The following is a 23,343-nucleotide window of genomic DNA, read 5'->3' on the forward strand; positions in this document are numbered from 1 at the left end:
AGTCAAACCTGCATGGTGTAATTTAACACAACTTATCACTACTTTGCAGCAAGGTATTTGCCATTAGGTATTTGTCATATCTCAAAAGGCTGCTATGAGCAATTTTAGTACCATTATTGTATTTCATATTGTTATTTTATATTTCAGCATGCCTCTTTCTTTCATAAATGGACATGGAGTTGTAATATTGTGATAATACCTAAATATGAATATATCAAGTTGATTTTACAGTGTATCTTATCGTAATTAGACAACAATAATTTTTTACAAAAAGCCCACAAGGGAGCCTTTTGAGATACAGTGACATTCTTCATCAGTGTTGAGAGAAAAATTAGAAGAATCACATGTGCAATTGTTTTTTCTTTTTCGTGGCTATATTTTTTTATACCAGGAGTAAAATACTTGGTCATCTTCACCCATTCCATTTTGCTGATTATTACCACCCACAAGAATTGAGACAAAACTATATTAGTGAAGATGCTTTTGTTTACAGGAGTTAATTATGAACATGGGTCTAGACTGGCTCTTGACATGACACTTTTGTTGGTCTGTGAATACAAAGTTACAGACCTCTATTATTAATTAAATTTGACACATCTTTTGGCTGTAACTCAGTATTCACAAAACCAATGATGCAGTTAAAGAATATGTACATGCAACCATCCAAAAATGTTGAAGAGTTCTACACACCAGTGTACTAGTCCAACATCTTACAGGTATTTTTTTGTTGCCACAGATGCAGCTTATTTTCCTCCAAGTCTTCCACAGTGTGGCTAAGAAAATGTTAAGAAGGTGAACCAGTCCCCAAATCACAGCTGAGAACCGAAGCACGCAGACCAAAGATGTGATGCGACATCAATCGCAGTGGACAAAACGTCGTACAATAATGCTGGCGTTAAGTCTAATACTCAAATGCCCTCAATGTCAAACAAGACACAGGGTACCAAACATGTTACATTCATATACATTACATTTTTAAAAAGTCAACATTAGGCAAGATTATTGAATGGCAAAAATAACAGCAAATTACAATACCACATATATGTATGTTTCCAATTGTGTCACTGTAGCTATTGTGCATAGCCCTTATGGATGGAATTCTGGTTTCAATTTCTATGTGACTGACAGAGAGACAAATGCAGAAACTCAACCCAATATTGCAAACTGGGCTAATCCAGTTGAAATCCATACACCCCATATGGGAGACATGACCTTAATCTTCCACACAGGGGGTGATGATTTCAAATCGAGTCACCCATTCAGGTAACCCCATGAAATTCACACTCTCTGTGTGGAAGATTAAGGTTATGTCTTCAATAGTGGGGTGTATGGATTTCAACTGGAATGGCCCATTGTCAATAGATACTTGTAAAAATACTGACAGACAGACTTCATGGTTGTGAAACAAACATGATAAAACTGGTGAACTTTTGAGATAGTTTTGATATACCTTGGATTTGACCAAGGTTTGGAATGTACCAAGTGTTTACCCAAAGAAAGAACTTATTTTCGTGTTACATCTAGTATAATTATTTATTTAATTTTGGTCCTTTCAATATTTGATCTTAATTCTATCAAAACAATAATTTAAGTGAATTACAGAAACAGTGAGTAAGCAGGATTTTAAATTGTTTTTTGTATTTGGACACATAAATATATGAGGTATGAAGATGCATAATTCAAGTGGTGTGAGAAGACACTGATGAAAGACATCTAACCTTTGACCCCATCCTGATAAAGGTTAACCTACAAAAAAATTCATTAAAGTTTCACTTTTTATTTTACAAATTAAAGAATTTCTTCATTAAATAAAAAATATTAATATCAAAATATCATAGTTCAAGTAGGGGTCACAGGTCAAACAGTCAAAGGTCACACTAGTATCCTGTCACATCACATATATGTGTCTTCTGATTTGCTGCTCTGCTGCCCTAGTGATTCAACACTTTTATGCCTATGGTGGTTTATCAATTTGGTAGACACTTCAGCAAGTTCATCGTCTGGTATTACGCCCTCGCTTGACCTATTGCTGGCAGTGTCATCTAATAAACTTCCATTGTCCAACTCCAAACAGTGATCCGTTTCAGTGTCCATTGGTTCTGGATCAATTGTTAATTCAACACCATTCATGTGAATTTCAGGTGCTGTAGTGATTGCTGGTTCAAATCCAGCATGAACCTCATGATCCATCATCAAAATGGATGATCTATTCAGCTCATCATCATCATGATTTGATCCAGGAGGCATGTCACCAAGTTCATACACCTCTGGTGATGAGCTGTTGGGTGATGATTCCGTTGGGGTGATCTCCAGTGAGCTACTGTTTGTCACATTTGCACTGCTTGGCTTTCGTTTCTCAGATTTAGTACGCCGATGCCAGAACTTTGATGGACGTACTTGTCTGGTGGTTCCTGTGCTCGCCATTGTCTGGCTACGAGTCCTATAGAAACCATCACTATCTAATGTATTGGCAAATGTAACATCACGCTCTCCTGGTGTACCGTGTACACTGGTTTGATAGCGCATCATATGCCAGTCCTTATCGTCTTCTCGTTGTGCACGCATGCTTTTGAGTTGTTGTTCTGCTGTATAAATACTTTGCAAGGCTCGGAACAGATAATGGTAGTCATCCTGTGGTAAGAGAACAAACAAGATTTGTGAGTATAAAACTCTCAGACATGGAACTTGGTCCTGATCTAGTACACTCAGGTCACATAATTTTGGAAATAATAATACAGGCTGTATCAAAATATTTGGTACCCATGACTTTTGATGTTTATTGAAAAGCCTACTTGCTTTATCCAATACAACATTGTATCATCTTGAAATAACCAGAATTTATATAATTTGGTAGGCTACACCTCAAGTTTGGTAGTGTTGTACGCGAGTATTTTGCTCGCAGCAGTATCGAATCGCGCAAGTGAAGTTAAACGCACTGAGTGTACACATACAGGTGCGTTTGTTGGCACACTTGCGGCGCAACCGCAAAAAAGCACTGATGTCACTGCCGAACTTGAGGTGAACCAAATTATAGTTATATGATATTTGGCGATATGGATTAACAAATCATAAAGATCTGATGCATTTGGATATGCCAGTATTGTCTATAATAAACACTGGAGACTGATTGGTGTCAATCATTTTCATATAGCCTGTGACATATAGAAAAGTATACTTGTTGCAAATCACATTTCCTGTTTAGTTGAGTCTTTAGCACAGTCTTGTCACATAATCGGGTTTTGATTGAGCAAACTTCAATCAAAACCAAAATTGTCATTGGCGTAATAAGCCCTGGGGTTTGTTAAAAAGGGTTTCATTGTCCTGTAGATCAATAAAAGGTGGTGCCATGCGTGTTGTGACATCAGTCCGACACCTGTTGTGCATCCATGCCTGTGTCGAGTCGCGTGCCAGTAGCCAATCATAGGCAGCGGTTCTGGGGGTGTGGCTGTTTTCCCAGAAATTGTTGCCGGGAAAATTCATAGCCTGTTTCGATACCATCCGAAGAGGTCAGGAAAATTTTAAAATTGAGATAAACTTAACTTTGAAGGAAGCCTATGGCACGTCACCAAGTGTTTTGGAGACAGAAATTGGAAATAACGATTGGGATATCGTGTATTAATTTCGCAAAATAAAGAAGGATATAACCCGTAAAATATTGCGAACCGAAATAGAACTTGAACTTCCGACGGTATCCATCGTGTACAATGGGTTGAAAGATGTACGAAAAGTCAATATTCTTCACATTCGTTGCGGACGTAAAAAGTGATGTTGTAAAATCGACATTTATTCATGGTGGTTGACTAAACAGTGCCGTGACTTCGGGTTTTAACAAGTTGACAATCTAGTATTTATCATCGTGGATTTGTCGTATCGTCAGCAGTGAAGTGACAAGAAAAGGCGCCATCTTGTATTCAGACGCCGAGATTGGACAAACGTAATCATGGCGATACTTGGAAAACAAGGGTGAGAAAATTATAGTAGACATGATTATGAATTAGATGCGGTAATTTGATGGGAATTTGATGTGTTGATATAATTAATCTAAGCTGTTAAATGGGTCTGTATACATTAATCAAAAGCCCCGGGTGAAAACCGACTTCATATTTAGCCGGCGAATAATTGTTTATTAAAATCCAGTGAATCAATTTACTGAAATCGAGGTTGAGATCATGTGATCGCTCTTTTTATGAATGAAACAGGCATAGAATCTTTGACACGATTATAATTGAGGTTGTTTAGGTTTAATGTACCTAATAAAATTTGATCAATAAATTTGACTATCGAGCTATAGTAGTTACATAATTCACCAATTTGGGCGAAAATATTGATGTAAATTTTGACGACCCGCTGGGATACGAGTTTGTTGTTGTCACAAAACTTCCGGGTTATGCGTTTCTAGATTTCCGTACGTTCATCCCCAAATTGTAAATCAAAAATTGTTATTTCATCCGTAGTGGGTTTTTCGTTACTTGTTATAATTGATACATGGTTTTTCTAACAAATAAGAAAAACTGATTGAAAATTTCACGAATTTCGTGAGTTAAATTATCACAACACAATTTACTTTAGACATTGCATTAAAAACACAGCTAGATCGCGTTCATGCAAGCAGTTTGATGTTTGTCCTCCAACATGGTGGTGACCCTAGTTGCTCAGTGAGGCGGGGCTTACATAATTTGGTGTGACGTAGTATTGAATACCTTGGTCTGATGGCTGTTCAAGGTCATTAAAAATAAATACATGTATATAGATCGTGGGCTTTTTTAGGAAACGCGGTGAATATGAATAGGATTGCGCAATACATTTAAGCAAAATCCCCGCCTGATCGGGAGTGAGGTCAGGAAATGGAACACAAAAAAAATAATAATAATAATAATAATTATGGAAAAAAAAAAAAAAAATATAGATGAATAAAAAAATAGGAAAATAATAATAATAGCTATAAATAAATAATGAAAAAAAAAAAAAAAATAAATAAATAATAAATAAAAATAAAAGAAAAAAAGAATCTGGAACTTAATCGTCAAAAAACAAAACAAAAACAAAATAAAACAAAACAAACACAATTCTGGCGGTCTATCAACATCATCGGAGGTTAAATAGGCTAAGATTTTTGGATTTCAGAACTGCAAGTCAAAAAATTTATGTAAAAAGTCAACACAAGTCAGGAGAAGGATTTTCATGAAATATGGTAACATAGAACACAATGGAGAGGCACAATTTATTGCGGGTCAAAATATATAAGGCAAGATCAATGGAATTGCAAAAAACTTAAGGTTAAATAAAATTTTAAAAAATAATAATAATAAAAATAAAAAAATAAAAATATAGGTCATCAAAGGACATCGAATGGCAAATATATAGCTAAAGTTAAATGACATTTTATGAAATGTAGGGGTCCCTGATGATCAAATTAGTATTTATATAATATCAATGGATGTCAAAAAAGGGTTGGAGGCCATGAAAGGTGGTGAAAGGGTGCAATAATGAAGGTCAATTGTGATCATTGGGATGGCAAATTATGAAACTTTGGGAACTCATGAGATTGGGGTATATCGCAAGTTAGCAATTCAAAAGGTAAATTTAGGTTGCAAGTTTAATTGGAAGCAGGAAGTAATGAAGCAATCAAACAAGTAAGCAAAAATGGAAGGAAAAATGCAATGAGAATTCGTAATGGGTTGGGAAAAGACAGCAGTGACAAAACACTTTTTCTCCTTTTAATAATAATACTTTTTAGTAACAGCAGGAGCTCCTACATGTTTCCTAATAGGAATAAAATAACTTTGTTTTCATTCATATTTATTCATTCATTCATTCATTCATTCATGTCATTCATATTTCATTTTGATAAATCACCAATCAATAATACAATGTACATATACATATAATGTTTACATGTGCATGTATGGCTAGTTGGTTCCCTTTCTGTCTTTGTTTTTTCTAATTTATTTCAGAATATGGATATCTTAATGCGGGTGATTAGAAATGGAGGCTTGGCATGTCCCGGAAACTTGGAATTAATAGTGGCTACGAAACTGAAAGACTGTATATAAGAATGCGGGGGAAGGCGTATGAACTCAAGTTACAACAATGGTTACTAACACGCTCTACGACAGCGAATTACAAATGTATGATGAGAATGACTGACAATAATGGCCAAGACTATGTAAGATCCGAGAAGAAAAACACATGAATTGTTACAGTACTGAGGTAAAATTCATAAGACTACGGACAATTAATGCTGGTGATTAGAAATGGAAGCTTGTCATGTCCCGGAAACTTGTAATTAATGGTGGCTTCGAAACTGGTGCAAGACTGTATAAGAATGCAGGGGAAGGTGATACATTGAACATTTTGTTATCGGAAGCTATCAGATTCAACACCTAGTATCTGAGTCAACTCATGGCTACAATAAGTTGGAAGTATCAGTATCTTTGTACGAACCATTGATCAAGATGAGCACAACACAAAGCCTATAGCATATCAAAATTGGGAACAGACGTATGAACCCAAATTACTACAATGGTTACTATGTGCTCTACGACAGCAAATTACAATGGATGACGAGAATGACTGACAACAATGGCCAGGGCTATGTAAGATCCAAGAAGAAAAACACATGAATTGTTACAGTGATGATGTAAAGTGATGTTACAAACAACGGATATTATACATCGTAGGCGACTAAAGCAATTGCATAGGAAAAATAAAAGATACAGTCAGATAACGATATTGGCATTTGACAATTTATCAAACAATAAAGCGATAACCGAAATAAAACTTATTGCAGTATAGATGATATCACTCTTGAGAAGTCGCCACACTTCAAAAAGCAGCAATGTCAATTGATGCATTGGTACATGTATAATCAACACCTAAAACTCTGTCATAGGTGGCAATTATAAGAAGAAAATAGTGATTGAACAATGAACATTGAATAATTAAATATTGATAGCAGAAATGCATGAAATGATTTAAAGGCCACAATTGAGTACTACTGCACCACTTTAATAATGAAGAGGGTAATCGTGTAAATGGCCCAGATGAATACAAAATTGCAAACATTGGATTTAAAAAGGCAAAATATACAGGTATCATCTATGTTAATGTCTTAACGAATTGGAAATTTGCTTGGGATTGATATTTGCTAGCCTATTCTACAGGTTATAATAAACACAAATATGTGAAAAATGGTGTATATATGTAAGGTAATAGGACACATAAAAGCATATTTCTAAACCTTAATAAAGGCTCAAAATGTCCAGGTAAAGGGGTGCAAAATGCAGGTCAAATATTGCTATGGACAGCAAAGTGGAGTGCCATTTTACACAATATTTCATATTGTTAGATTTACTGGGGCCATAAATATGACCACAAAGCGGGCAGAACTGTAAGCTCATATCATTCAGCCCTGATCAGTTAAATGATTGGTTAAATTGAAATAGAAGCTGGGATAATGCATTTTCAAATTAATGTAAAATGTGCAGAGGTCTGTGGGTTGGCACTGCACTATATATCCCAAATTTAACTGATCAATGCATTTCATGGCATGTTCCTGGTAGGGATGCTCTTTAGTAACTAGAACAGATACACGCTGCCATTGGGAGGTTTTCCTGTTTTTTCTCACACGAGTTTTTTTTTTTTTTGTCCAGGTTTTTTACTTTCCAATTTTCAGCTATCCGGTATTGTTGTTAGTAAATTCAAGGAGCACCAACTGTTCTCAATGCTTCAAATGCTTCAAAATTCAGTAGCCTTGTACACCCTATGTCTTTGCAGTAATGATAAACTGTGGATGTGGACCTTCCTCATTACGGAGTTAGGCAAGTCCCTAGATTAGGTCCTTGGTTGGCATTGTTTCTTTTGCTTTTTACCATTTTGTCCAATATATGAATCAAAATGGAGATACATTGCTGCATTTGAGCAAGTCATTGGGAATGTTTTCACATACTTAATATTTAATGTCAATTCCAAATTAGGCTGTTTGGAAATTGAATGGGGTTGTCCTAATTCCGGAAATGAGTAATGATTAGGTCCAAGCCAAATATGCTGTTTGGGATTTGAAGTGGGTTGTCTCACTTCAGGACCATAAATGGCATCAGATGATATAGCTGTCTGATTGCGTAAAAAGGGTATCAGATGATATTGCTGTCTGATACATATATGATTTCAATGATTGATATATATTGCTTTTAAAGAATAAGCCAGATGATATAGCTGTCTGAGGCGCTAATGAATTTGAATTTAAGCCAGATGATATAGCTGTCTGAGGCGCTAATGAATTTGAATTTATATCTATTTAAAATATCAGATGATATAGCTGTCTGAAGTGATATTAAAAGTATGAAGATAATATAGACAGTTGATTTCCTGTCAACTGTGTATACTCTCAGATGATATAGCTGTCTGAGGTGATATGTGATATTAAATTAAGTATGAAGAACACAGTTGACACTTGATCAACTGTGTAAATGAAAGGAAATAAAAGATTCGGATGGTAAAGATCCAGCTCCGGCAATAGTTGTGTTTGGTCTACTTATTGCGTCCATAGGACAATCGGGTTTTGATTGAGCAAACTTCAATCAAAACCAAAATTGTCATTGGCGTAATAAGCCCTGGGGTTTGTTAAAAAGGGTTTCATTGTCCTGTAGATCAATAAAGGTGGTGCCATGCGTGTTGTGACATCAGTCCGACACCTGTTGTGCATCCATGCCTGTGTCGAAATCGCGTGCCAGTAGCCAATCATAGGCAGCGGTTCTGGGGGTGTGGCTGTTTTCCCAGAAATTGTTGCGGGAAAATTCATAAGCTGTTTCGATACCATCCGAAGAGGTCAGGAAAATTTTAAAACCCACCCACCACTCCTTTATAAAAATATGATATTAAATGGCATTGTTTCTTTTGCTTTTTACCATTTTGTCCAATATATGAATCAAAATGGAGATACATTGCTGCATTTGAGCAAGTCATTGGGAATGTTTTCACATACTTAATATTTAATGTCAATTCCAAATTAGGCTGTTTGGAAATTGAATGGGGTTGTCCTAATTCCGGAAATGAGTAATGATTAGGTCCAAGCCAAATATGCTGTTTGGGATTTGAAGTGGGTTGTCTCACTTCAGGACCATAAATGGCATCAGATGATATAGCTGTCTGATTGCGTAAAAAGGGTATCAGATGATATTGCTGTCTGATACATATATGATTTCAATGATTGATATATATTGCTTTTAAAGAATAAGCCAGATGATATAGCTGTCTGAGGCGCTAATGAATTTGAATTTAAGCCAGATGATATAGCTGTCTGAGGCGCTAATGAATTTGAATTTATATCTATTTAAAATATCAGATGATATAGCTGTCTGAAGTGATATTAAAAGTATGAAGATAATATAGACAGTTGATTTCCTGTCAACTGTGTATACTCTCAGATGATATAGCTGTCTGAGGTGATATGTGATATTAAATTAAGTATGAAGAACACAGTTGACACTTGATCAACTGTGTAAATGAAAGGAAATAAAAGATTCGGATGGTAAAGATCCAGCTCCGGCAATAGTTGTGTTTGGTCTACTTATTGCGTCCATAGGACAATAGTATATTAAAAAAAATGCAATTTTCATAATGTAAGCTATCCTATGTTATACCAATTATCATCTGAAATTAATTTTAACCTTTTTTAATAGGTTAAAATATTCTTAAGGTTAAGTATTCTTAATGCTTAAAAGCATTAAGAATACCATTAAGAATAAGAAAGTTGTTATATTTCAGCGTACCTTTGTTTTAAACATGCCTGGTCTCTTGGCTGTATACAATGTGACCGTCTTGAACACATCCACTGCATCTTCACTTTGCAGCTCTTGATGTAGCGTGTAGAGGGCACAGAATGTAGCTGCTTGACGTCCTCCGTATCTGAAGAGTATAGGCAGTAGAGAAAAATTATATTTATAATTCTATGGAAAATTATGGAAAAAGTGGATTCCATGTTATGGCATCAACATCAGTGGAAATTTTCACTGCTAAAAGATAACAACTGTTACCAGAGTAATGTTCACAAGCCTAAGTACCCATCTCTTTTTCGTTGGGTTTGGGCCAGACTCCCCAGTATGGGGTGCTACTCCTCTTCCCAGCACTATTGCCAGGTACTCATTTATATGCCTAGTGGACATACACATTGTCTAGGTGCATAACAAAATGTATAGCACTGCTAGGATTCAAACTCATAACCTTGCGATCATGAATCAAAGACTTCACTGTTAATTGCAATATATTCCAAGTACTTACTTATCCATGACGATGATTGGTCCTACATTATCTTTATTAGCCCTCTCTTGACTAGCACTTCTCTCCTGTAGTGCATATACCAAATCAAATGCAGTGTGTACAGGTGAACAACTGTCTGGCCAGTAGCTGTAATGGAACTGCTTCACTGTCAGCTGGTCTTCATCCTGAAAATCAAAGAATATGTGAGATTTTAACACCAATTAAGTTGAGTATATCTAGAACTTGGTCATTTTTTTAGTTTTTTATATTTACTGATTTGGATTTATGCTTGATTAAAGTTTCATTTTATTTCAATTCAATCAATCCATTCCTTCTTTCATTCATTCAATTTGCTAAGCATTCCTTCTTTCATTCATTCAATTTGCTGAATGCCTTATCATGTGTGCACGTGGAAGTGCTGCTGTAGATTGCATATCACAATCGGATTACTTCCTCCATGAGGCAGTCTTAACACACATGTCTGTGCATCATGTCTGTCAAGACGGATTGGCACAGCCAGGTGTTAACATCCTACTCTTTTCGCAACCGACTGTGAGACACATGTACAGGTATGGCACTCTGTACAGATGATCCAAATAACATTTACTTCTCAGCTTTCACATTTATTACAAATACCCAAAAATTATTCTGCAATTCAAAGACACAGGAGCAGGAAAGAAAGAAAAAGTTTCATTTTATACATTGCTTTGTAAAGTAGAAAAAATATTACACACCAATTAATTTTGAGATACTTTCCATCATAAAAAAAAATGGTAAAATTAGTCCTCAATATCTTTTCATCTTACCTGCAGACATTCTACAAGAAATTCCCTGGTCATGAAGGAGATATTGGAATGTTCCTCTTCACATAGTGTTACTGTTAATGTGTCAAAACTTAGTGTTTCTTCCTTGTTGGTCGGCCAGAAAATGGGTTCATCATCAGTCTGAAAGGAAGGTCACAGTCAATCAATGTATATCAGTGAGAGGTTTACATTTTGTCTGATACAAGAATATCAGAACTATAATGGGAAATCTTTACAGTAATAACTCTAGATCTGTGTGACACAGTAACGTATGAGTTATGAGTACATTGTGTTAGGTTGATCTTGTGTTGAAGGCATCTGGACCACACTTCATAATTCTTTTATCTCTTGTGAAGAATATGCCTCTTTCTCAAAATATCGTAAAATTTTTCACTTATATTCAGGACAAAATTAGTATTGATTCATTGACAAGATTATAACATGGCTGAATCAGTAGGCCACTGGTATTAATAAAAGTTCGGAATGATTCGGCAATAGCCGTTTGTGAAAGGAATCGGAATCCGAAATCGTGAATTTCCCAACAAGAATATCCTACAAAAAAGTATGGATCCCGCATCAACATTCTGCACTGTTACAAGATATAAGCAGCAGCCAGATAGCCGTTGACATAGTAGTCTGATGAATCAATGTATTATCGACAAAGAAGTAATATCAATAGCAAAATACTATCCCTTGTTCAAAACCAAGGAATTAAAGAGAACCCCTACCTCATCATCTTCCTTGTCTGACAGCATGAGGATTGTACTACTGTTGGTTTCCCATAACATCCTCCAGAATTCTACCATGGTATTCTCCTTGGGATATTGTGTTACTATGAACTCCCTATTGCCACGGTAACCCTGACGGGATAAAAAACAAAATCAAAATTGTCAATAATTCTTCCATACTGGTCAAGTAAGGTAACAAATAATGGGAATAATGATAATGAACTCAAAATATTTTAAATTTCAGTTAAAATTGAGTAATAAGTGGCAAATTGCCACAAAATCAGTGAATTATATTATTTTCAATATCCTGATCCTATACTGTTTGTTCTAAATTGCCATACACTGATTTCATCTCTCACAACAGAGGTTATTTGAACTCAACTGTATGGTGATTCCCTTTCATGAAAATTGAAACTCAGTTTACTTTTTCTTTCTCTTGTAGAATTCAGGAAGAAAGTATATTCACATAAAAAAGATTCTGTAAATCTCATGAATATAATAATATTGAATTGAAAGGGATGTTTATATTCAAGCATTGCATGTTAATTGTATTTACTTGTTTGGGTGTTTTTTTTATCACTGCATATTTGCACAAACCTGGTGCGTTTATCCAATTAAGGCAGGGAACATGTCATCATTCTTCCATACTAACAAATCACATCATTTTAAGCATGTAAGTTGCAAATTTATAAATGACAATATTTGTGATAAATGTTATGCCTTGGGGAAAGCCACTAGGCCTCAGCACACATGACATACCTGCATGAATGATGCATTGATATAATCTGAACCATCCACACCTGCAACACATGAGATGGACACACGATTCCTCTCAACTGAAAACAAAGCACAAATATTTATTAATATATCTGCTAATCACAAAGTATTAATGTTAGATTCTGTGGTTGAAACCTATCATGGGGCTTTCTATAGTAATACTTAGTTACTGGTTTGGTGTCTGCTCCAATTGATTTAGAATAGATCTTTTCAGGATTTTTACGAAAAAAAGACAATCATGCGTAACCATCAAAATATATTTGACCAATCAATTTCTGATAATTTGAATACATATTTGACAACACAGTGGCATAAGTTTCATCCTGTGTGGTGTATAAGGAGCATGCCTATGGTTAATTAAATCAGTACAAAGAAAAAGGCTAATATTGCACTCAGTCTATGGTTCATTCTTTACCTGGTAGGACACCGTTGCGGTTCTTCTCTAAATTGAGCGGATGCTTGGCTTTGTTGAATTCATATTCATGTATCTTCGGAGTTTTCATTAACTGGAAGAAACAAATATGTAATTGATATGATAATTATAATATACAAACTAAACAATGATTACTGGCATGTTGATAAAAAAAAGCACAATGATGTATAGTGTGCTACCCACAGGCACAACGCCTTAACATTGCTCCACAAGCCTCAGCACGCTTTACAAGTGTAAGGTATGTGTATAATTTACTTCCGATGTAAGCTGATCCAATTTATATTACAAAGGACAATCCACTCATAAATAAGAACACATTATTTCTAATCATTTTAACAAACCTACATTAATGCAAGCCTTAAGTTTATTCTAACAAATGTGACACGATCTGGTCCATGGGGGCCAAAGGAGGCATTTTTGAAAATTGAGTTACTGTAATTATTACATTATACATACAATAGGCTATCATTTACTGAAAACACCAAAGGTCTAGCATACTTGGTTCTAAAGTTATGAAGTTTTTTGATGCCTATTTTCTTATGTATTTCATTGTTTTTTACTCCATATTATCACCTTTATCTCAGTTTCAAATTTGCCGCCTTTGGCCCCCATGGACCAGATCGTGTCACAAATAGGAACATCAATAATTATCATATATTCACATAATGTAAAAACACTTGCTATACTTTGTAAAACTTACCCTGAACTGTTCATCTAATAGAACTTTTCCTTGTTCATTCGGTAATGTCATCCTATCTACGTATGTCTTCAGATCTTTTGCTCGGATTCTTGTGTTACCGACTTTCAACCAATCTAACAAGACATCGTGGATGAACACATATTGCTCCTATTGTAAAAAATGGAGAATTGAGAGGTCATTATATCATCAGAAGCAGCTGCTACACTAATTGCTCTCATATTTATCAATACTATTACAGTCATCATTATCATCATCACTAACAACATCATTAACATCATCATCAACATGTTCACCATAAATGTCATTTGTTATCATCACCATTATCACATACCGTAGAATTCCATCTACAAGCACATGCCTCTAAATGGGTGGGGGTTTTTTTAAAGAAAGAGATGAATGGCAGACATCCTCCACAAAAACATTGTTCAGAGTTTGAGCAACTATATTACTGATACAGGCAGCTGTACAAAACTGTATTAATGTAACACCTACTATTGTATTGTTTTTGAGGAAAGTGTCTGCCTTTTCGTCTCTTGCATAAAAAAACACTCATTTAGAGGCATATATGTTTGTAGATAGAATTCTACAGTATGTCATTACCTTCTTTAAAATGTATTGAATTCCATCATAATAAATATTGTCACAATAATCAGCAGTGTCTTCAACCATCTATTATTCCATGTCAAATTTATGGCACATGATGTTCTATGGTACCAATCAAAATGCCAATATTGCATGCATATGAGGCATGTCCAAAAATCCACATCATTCTTAAGAAAAACATTGATGACATACAATGTTCCAAGTAACAGTGTAAAATCACATACTTTCAAATAATAATGCACACATTACTTACCTCTGTTTGTACTAAGTAATTTCGCTGTGTACGTATTCTCTTGAGGAACCCAAACACATTGATTTTGCCTTCAGCATGCATCTGTTTCATCATACTGTCTATTACTATGTATGTCCCTGTTCTCCCTACACCAGCACTACAAATAAACAAACAAGAAATCACACATGTATCAACTTGCATATTTATATTACCGGTAAGTCTGCAAATGGCATTGCAAGACTTTAATTCGGATTCTATTGCCCCCACGATCCATTATTCAAAATCTCGCACTGTGATTTGTTGAAACGCGTCACGTGAAAGACCATTAATTAGCAATAAAGTGGCCAGGGCAACAAACTTTATGTTCTTCTCGCATCACAGTGCAAAGCATGATGCAGTATATTAGCGTCGTTACGCATTCTACGCAAAGCATTACGCTTGGTTATGCGTTCTGCAATACTCACTATCACTTACGCTTTGGCTACGCGTAGGCGCTGAACCTTGAGGTAAACAACTTGAAATATTTGGGCAGAAAATGTGATATTTTCTCTTTAAATCGAACTATTTTGTGGTAATAGAATAGAAATAAAGGGCGCAGCATTATCCTTTACACGCAAATAATGTGTCCTCGGCAGTAAAAAAACGTTTAAATAATGGGTTCGGCTGCACCTCACCCTCATTTACATTTTTACTGCCTCGGACACATTATTTGCGTGTAAAGGATAATGCATTACCCTTTATTTCTTAAATCAAAGTCAGGGCAAGTATACTCCCCACCTAAAAAATCTGAAAGATGCGCCGATCAGTATATATGTGACCTGCTACCACCGAATCGACATTATACTCATTTTGTTGAGTTGGTAGTTTCGAGATGTTTGGTCTGACTAAGTTGGTGTTCTTTGTTTGCCGCCACCTGTACAAGCCAGTAGTAGTATCCTTCATGAATGGTCCATTGTGCACCCATTCACAAAGGACATACAGACATACTTAGTGGCTTTAACAGGTGAGTGAACACCAATGCAGTAGCCAGGGCATTTGAGTGACTAACACCTTGCGACTTTACGCTGATTTCGTGGTAGCAGGTCACATATGTGAACAAGAGGTGTCAAGTTTGTTTTCGTTTAAGTATCATGCCATTCAACTCGGCAAAGCCTCTTTGAATGGAACAGCCCATATTTCACCTCATGAAAATATTCTTACCATTATCATAAACATTCAATATTTGTATAATCTTTTTGCATATCATTAATACGGTAGGCCTAAACCATGCAGCACATTGTTCAGATTTCTTAGGCGGGGAGTATGATAAGAAGTAAAATATTTTGAGTTTTAGCAATTACGCAACTTTTATTAAAAGGTAGTATGGACAAATTTTATGGGACCAGCAGCTCAATAATACCCTTCAATCTGAAAACAATGTCCTTACCAAAAGTAAAATATTTTGAGTTTTAGCAATTACGCAACTTTTATTAAAAGGTAGTATGGACAAATGTTATGGGACCAGCAGCTCAATAATACCCTTCAATCTGAAAACAATGTCCTTACCAAACTCAGTAACAGAACTTGTTGGGGAAGAAGAGTAACTGACATTATTTAACCATACCTTCCATATCCACTCAAGAAAGAAGTAGCCAAAAAAGCTAGCTTACAACTAATCAATATTTGCAAGAGATTTTTGTTGCGGCCACTTCATCTTAAGCTGGGGGATACTAACACATTTCCACAATATCCCATCATGCACCATTCCAGGGAACAGCAGCATCTCATCTCCATGTACAAGTTTGAAATGTTGATAGAATGTCGCAAATGCAAGTACCCCTGGAATGGGGCTTTGTGGAACACAACTATTACACCGTGGCCTGCCTACCTGCAATGTACCACCATTGGGCCTGCATCATGTGGATTTAACGCTGATGATTTCTGTATGAAAGCCAGCACTGGCAGTGTGTAAGCTGGTACGCCATGGTCCGGCCAGTCTGTGAAGTGAAACTGTGTGATGATTCTTTCTATTGGTTTGCCATGCTGTTGAGATCAACAAAACAAGTTCAGATTAGTAGAGCACATAGTTGCTTAATTATGTTCTTGAAGACATTCACAAGGTTTGTATAAAACCATTATAATTGGTTATCTTTTCAAAACCACATTAATATTACTGACCTATCAGTTTCGGCTATCTTGGACAAAAGCCATCATTGGAGTAATTAAATGACCACCAACAGAGGGCACACTAGTGCCCAGAAGAGGATCATTCACAAAAGTAGGGCATAGCAAGACAAGGAGCAGGACAGTGCAATTTTAACATCTCTTTTATCAGCCCTTATTTCATTTTCGCTTTTACTTTTGCTACATTCACACTGTCCACCCGCTTGCTACGCCCATGCACATAAGTGGATCAGTCACATACATGATCCACTTTGATGATGGCCTTAGTCCCAGATGGTCAAAACTGTCAGGTCAGTAATTTGGTTTTGACATGATGAACTTCTCGATAATTACTTAATTATGTATGTAAATTAAGTTGCTACGTTTCAAGACTCAAAATATCTGTATGATTACAAGAGCTATTTTGAACAGATTCAAAAGTAGCTCTTGTGTCTGCTGATTTCCAAAAGGGGAGAAATTGCCTTTAGTCCCATGTATTTTGATCCCTTTAAGTGGTGATTGAATGTTGAGAAAGCTTAGAAAAGTTACTTTGGTGTTTGTACTCAAAATGATGTTGTCAGCATGAACACATAATTTGCCAATATTTTACTGAATTAACCATGATTTTACAGACTTGAGAAAGAACAATGCACCACAGTGTTGAGTAGAAAACCTGTTGACTGTGGTATTTGTCTGCTTAGTTTTATAAATGTATATTTATTATTACCAATTCTATAAGAACATTACATAGCATATGCTTTAACAAAACAGTAACAATATATTGCTAATACAAAGTATATAAACACAAAATGATGCAATGTAAATCAACTTATTCCAAATTACTTAGTTCAACTGCGTGTTCAACACTACAATATATAAACATAATTCAAACAAAATTTTATGCCAAAAATGGCAAATTTTGAAAAAGACATAACTAAATTTTATGCCAAAATGGCAACTTTTGAAGAAAAAAAAAGATATAATGCCTATAATGTACCCTATATAAAAAGAAAAAATTTTAAAAATGTAATATTTGTTGCACACAGAACTATTTGTATTTTTGAATAAGATGCATCAAGCCAATGATATGGAATCTGAATTGACTACACCCAGATGAAAAGAGGTGCATGGCGCTGGGTCAAACAATATATCTACAAACAGGTGCTAATACAATGGGTGGGTCAAAAAGACAAGGCAGGCTCTGAAAACACAACAATTAGAGCAAAATACATGATACACTCCAACAAAAAGTAAAGACAAAAAGGAAAGGCAGAGAAGATGGATCTGAAGGTACTACATGTAGGAAGCAGGGGAGGGGTAAACTGTGTGAAACAAACTTGGAAAAGGGTGACTTTTATTACAAAATTTACCATGTGGTATTCAGAAAGGTATGAGTTTACCAAAGTACCAGAAGAGTTCTAGCATGATATATATATATATAATATATGAATTATGGAGAGACACAGGGGGAACAGAGTACACATATATTTTGAATTGTTCGATCATAAATAGCATATAAATCAATTGTCACTCATTATCTACAGTACCGATGGACAACTTATTTATAAGGAATTTGAAATTCCACTGCATGACAATGATTTGTTATTTTATAATCTGTATAAATTTCGACCACTGTCTATACATGGAACAAATTTGTACAGCCTTTACCTATCCTTGTCCATCCCATACCAATATCATTAAATAAAGAGCAACTACACCAAACACGCCATGCAACAATGAACAATATATAATATATGTATATATATAAAATGAACAGATAATAATAGTACGAATCTGTTCATTTACATCAAAACGTACAAGTCCATTATTTGTTGGCTCCTTTACAGAGTGGTTGGAAAAATAAGGAGATAGAAAACAAACAAGAATCAAAGAGTGTTATTTAAACTTCAACCTGAAAATCTGTATTGGGCTACCGTAAAAACTCGATAGTTAGCATATGTGCTTACTATTGAGTGCTTTTGAAAACATGAAATTGTACCAAAGTCTGGCACTTTACCAACTGAGCTAATGGGGTTGAGACACACATTTGCAGGTTTATTTGTTCGTATTTAACTATGTATATCGATGATTTGCTCAAAACCCTTTACACTTAATGTGGATGGGATTCTTCATGTTTGCATGTTTCAAAAGCGCTCGATATGCTAATTATCAAGTTTTTACGGTTTTCTAGTTCAAATACATATAACCCTATGTAAGACATGACCTTAACCTTCCACACAGGGAGTATGAATTTCAAATGGGGTTACCTGGATGAGTGACTCCATTTGCAATCTATACCCCCTGTGTGAGAGATTTAGGTCATGTTTTCCATAGGGGGTATATGGATTTCAACTGGAATAGCCCATTGTTATTGTTTGAAAAGAAGCAATATTAAGTAAGCTGTATGCCCCATTTCTAGATTGCAAAGCAAATTAATAAAAACCCAAATATACCACAAAATTCCAATGTGGCAACAGAACATAATGAATTAATATGTTATGAGTTACTTCAGCAGTAGAAGCAGCTTAGTAAAATAATGAAACTGAATTAGGAGAGGAAAGCTCCAAAAACCAGTTCAAGTGAAATGAAACAAGTTCTGTGATTGCATGTATATGCTCACCTGTTCTTTTCTAGGTGATAAAGAACCAGCCTGTTTTAATTATAAGGCAAAGAAAAATGGGAAATAAAATGAAAAATCAAAGCAAAATCAATTTGAGCTACAAGTGCCAATGCAATTAGTATTGTGCCTGATAGTAGACTTCATTTCTGAAGACAATGTAGATGTTTGGTCTTTAAAATGAACCATGTTTACTGCAACTGATTAACTTTTAAATCAAAAGATGCATAATATGGATAAATCAAATGAGAAGATGATCAAGTTAGAACCACAATCTGAAGGCGTAGCCATTTAAATATTTTTTGCTTGTTGTTGATCAATCAGCTTTGAACTGCAGCAAAGCTTGCCTATTTATGATGTAAAGGCTAGCTAATAGCTTCAAGATTAAAATGGCTGCTAAGAAATACTTTTGAATGCGGTATTTGTCCAGGCTTTTGGCTAAAGCTGTTGGCAACAGATTTCAAATAAGTGTGTTGTGAAAAAATATTGACATAACCATTTATTTTAAGAAACTCTGATTATGCGAGAACTCGGTAGCCAAAGCATATTGTCTGCTTATATTAGAACAGTCTGTCAACACCTACAACCGCGCTCAATTCCCTAGTAAATCCTAAACACCACAAATTCAAAACTTGGCTCTCCTCCAAAGTACCGATGTCAGCTAAATTTCACTCAGACATACATTAATTCTCCATGACTCCTGCGAAAACTACATGACCGAGGCTTGTGACCCATTAAAAGCTAATATCCTGAGCCCAGGTGACCAGTAAAAATTTCATTCCCCAAGTCCCTAACCAGCTTGAGAAGATTGGAGTGGTAACTGCCACTGTGTAACCAGCACGGTCCGACATGTTATCGCTGAAGAGACTAACTTCCTTGGTATTACCTGTCCCTGTGATGGCTCTCTTCCTCTTCGTAGCTGTTACCTTGGTAGTGTCACCATGGTAACGTCTAATTGCCAGATAAACTTCTCACAAGTAATTTGAAGCCAGCCATATCAGGTCTCATACTAACCCAACCTGGTTCCTATTTTACTATTCTTCTTGTAAGGATCAGAAATAAAACATTGGCCAATGAAATAAATGGATGCTTAAGGGATTGAATTTTTGAAATGTAAATTGGTCCTGAAGGGAGAATTCCGTTTATGAAAATGTTGTTTATCTCCTCGTTATTGAAATGTGAAAATAAAATAAAATGTTGCAATAAATAGGTGATGAATAAGTTGAATGAACTCACCTTTTTGTGTTTATACTTGAGAAGGAATGTTCTGATAGTATAGCTGGCAAATTTCTCTTTGTGTTCTAATGTCACTTCTATGTCTCCATATCTCTCTGGATTGCCTTTGGCAGGCCAGTATCTGTCACATTTCCGCTGCAAGGACAAAAATAAGACAGTTGGATCAATTATTAGTACCAGACGGATAAAAATAGCTCACATTAGTGAATAGTTCACAACAGTGATAAGGTGATTATTTACTAAATGCTAATTATATTCTGATTTAAAGGTGAGACTCGATTGACAGCCTCATTAACACTTTACATTTGCAGATTTTGGTATCAGGTGAAAGCTCATATTTTATATCATTAACATACAAAAATTAGGCGTTCCAAATCCTAATTCCAATATGTTAATGAGAAAAATAGGGTCTTTCATTCGATACCAATATATTACATGATCATGATGATTATCATTAATAAAAACACTGTAGACTACCAGTATCATGTTGTATAAATGTCAGTAATTCAATAAGGACAATATTAGTAAAGCTTCCAACTCAACTCACCCTGCCTCTTTCCTCCAGTTTTGTTATCATAACAATGACCATTGTTTGTTGCTCCCATATCATGCGCCAGAAATCATCAAATGTAGCTTTCAATGGGCCCTGGGCTGCTATAAATGCTCGCTGCCGATTGTAACCCTAAAATGTAAGAAAGTACAATAAATACAAGGCGGTTCTCGAACCACGAGTCTCGCCTGCTTTTGCGACCACCTGCTTTTTCAATTACTTTTGGTAGAGGTAAATGAATTTGGCGGTTATCGGCTGGGCACGATTATCTGGCTGATGGTGACTGTACCCACCAAGTGTCATGCCCATGCAACAGTTTTTACTAATTTGACCTCAGATGACCCCTGGTGACCTCGAAATGACCTTCCAAAATTAGGCTTAAAATGTTGACTGTACCCACCAAGTTTCATGCCCATACGACTGTTTTTACTAATTTGACCTCAAATGACCCCTGGTGACCTCAAAATGACCTTCCAAAAATTTGGCTTAAAATGTTGACTGTACCCACCAAGTTTCATGCCCATACGATTATTTTTACTAGTTTGACCCCAAATGACCCCTGGTGACCTCGAAATGACCTTCCAAAAATGTGGCTTTAAATGTTGACTGTACCCACCAAGTTTCATGCCCATCCAACAGTTTTACTAATTTGACCTCAGATGACCCTGGTGACCTCGAAATGACCTTCCAAAAATTTGGCTTTAAATGTTGACTGTACCCACCAAGTTTCATGCCCATACGACAGTTTTACTAATTTGACCTCAGATGACCTCTGGTGACCTCGAAATGACCTTCCAAAAATTTGGCTTTAAATGTTGAATGGACCCACCAAGTGTCATGGACATATGACAGTTTTTACCAATTTGACCTCAGATGACCCCTAGATGACCTCAGTGACCTTGACCCACTAACCAATACAAACCGGTTCTGTCTCGGGTCAAGATGCACCCACCCACCAAGTTTGAGGAACGTGCGACTCATAGTCTCCGAGAAAATAGGCGGAAAGCAAACTTTAACCAAAACTTTAACCAAATTTGTCACATACACACCCCCACACATACACCCCTACACACATCTGCACATCTGCACGGAAAAGTGATTATATAGTCTCCTGCCTTATCAGGCGAGACAATAAACTTAATGACATAAAATAATGTTAAGTTACAGTCTTAAAAGACTCCTATGAAGAGGAAGTTATGGCATTCTTAAACGAAGTAAATGTCTTTTAATTTACTCACTGATTTCAGTGGCCACAACCTTTGAAACTGAATCACTGAATATGTTGTCACATGTACCAGAGAATACCACATTTTAAATACTTGTGCTATCACTCAACAATTATTTATTTATGCAACTCTATACCACTTCCACACAAGTTTTGTTTTGATTATTTCATGGAACTTTTCTGATCAAAGATAATAGCATTAGGAACTTGGGGAATTATTTGTTCTATTGGGTTATACAAATTAATTAACAAAATCTAACAAGCTGGCATGGTAGAATATTCTTATAAAATATACATCCAACATCTTTCTATGTTTATGCATGACTTACATCGACATAGTTAGCATTGATGTAATCAGAGTAAGGCTGATTTGGTAACGTTTGAAGCTTCACTCTTGAATGATCATCTGTAAAAGAACAGAAACAGCAACAAATCTATTATTTTCAAGGTATATGCATTTGTAATTATAGCAACTTGTGGTTATCTCATATAGCTATCACAAATCTTACTTGTCTACATCACATTAAAACAAGGCAGGGTACCTATAGTCTGTCTTGTCTCAAGTTGGGAGTAATGCCATGTTGGATTTTGCAGTATCAGATTGTAGTTGCGTCCACTAACCTAATCTCAGTGGGCATATACACTCACATAGAAGGGCGATTTTGTCCATACAGTAGTGACATAACTGCCACAAACACATTGATTCAAATCTTGCACAGCGATGTTTAGACATGTTCTAACTTACAACTAAAGCCAAAAAAACAAAATCTCCTCGTCCAATCGACCAAACTTTTTGCCTCAAAAAATTACCCAAATAATTTCAAACTGACATTTCAAGCAATAACATCATTCAAATATTTTCCTCCAAAATCTTACATAAAAAACTCATCCTTGTTACCTAACATAGGTTATATGTTCAATAGGTTAATGCCAATGCTAACTCAACATGTTCTAATACATAAACATCTGTTTCTCATCACATGTTTGTTGTTGTTACGTCTACATGCCACCCTAAAGAAAATACCACATTGTCTATTTTT

At 35.7% G+C, this 23,343-nt stretch overlaps 1 protein-coding gene across 6 annotated transcripts in view; it reads right to left on the reverse strand.

The window, feature by feature from the left end:
• Positions 1-23,343, reverse strand: part of LOC140148463 (receptor-type tyrosine-protein phosphatase gamma-like) — a 117,293-nt gene continuing 93,950 nt past the window's right edge. For 3 of the 6 annotated variants that reach the window (XM_072170418.1, XM_072170421.1, XM_072170424.1), the window contains 15 exons: positions 22,633-22,709; positions 21,076-21,210; positions 20,529-20,663; positions 19,296-19,325; positions 18,494-18,514; positions 16,401-16,555; positions 14,555-14,690; positions 13,699-13,845; positions 12,981-13,071; positions 12,548-12,624; positions 11,789-11,920; positions 11,064-11,201; positions 10,279-10,442; positions 9,771-9,906; positions 1-2,631 (listed from right to left, as the gene is read on the reverse strand). In XM_072170418.1, the coding sequence (XP_072026519.1) occupies positions 1,894-2,631; positions 9,771-9,906; positions 10,279-10,442; positions 11,064-11,201; positions 11,789-11,920; positions 12,548-12,624; positions 12,981-13,071; positions 13,699-13,845; positions 14,555-14,690; positions 16,401-16,555; positions 18,494-18,514; positions 19,296-19,325; positions 20,529-20,663; positions 21,076-21,210; positions 22,633-22,709 (2,312 nt within the window). In that variant the 3' untranslated portion in view covers positions 1-1,893. The remainder of the gene's footprint in view (positions 2,632-9,770; positions 9,907-10,278; positions 10,443-11,063; positions 11,202-11,788; positions 11,921-12,547; positions 12,625-12,980; positions 13,072-13,698; positions 13,846-14,554; positions 14,691-16,400; positions 16,556-18,493; positions 18,515-19,295; positions 19,326-20,528; positions 20,664-21,075; positions 21,211-22,632; positions 22,710-23,343) is intronic. The other 3 variants (XM_072170422.1, XM_072170419.1, XM_072170423.1) reach the window with 3 other exon arrangements.

The sequence above is a fragment of the Amphiura filiformis genome, chromosome 3 (assembly GCF_039555335.1).
Source record: "Amphiura filiformis chromosome 3, Afil_fr2py, whole genome shotgun sequence".
NCBI lineage: Eukaryota > Metazoa > Echinodermata > Ophiuroidea > Amphilepidida > Amphiuridae > Amphiura > Amphiura filiformis.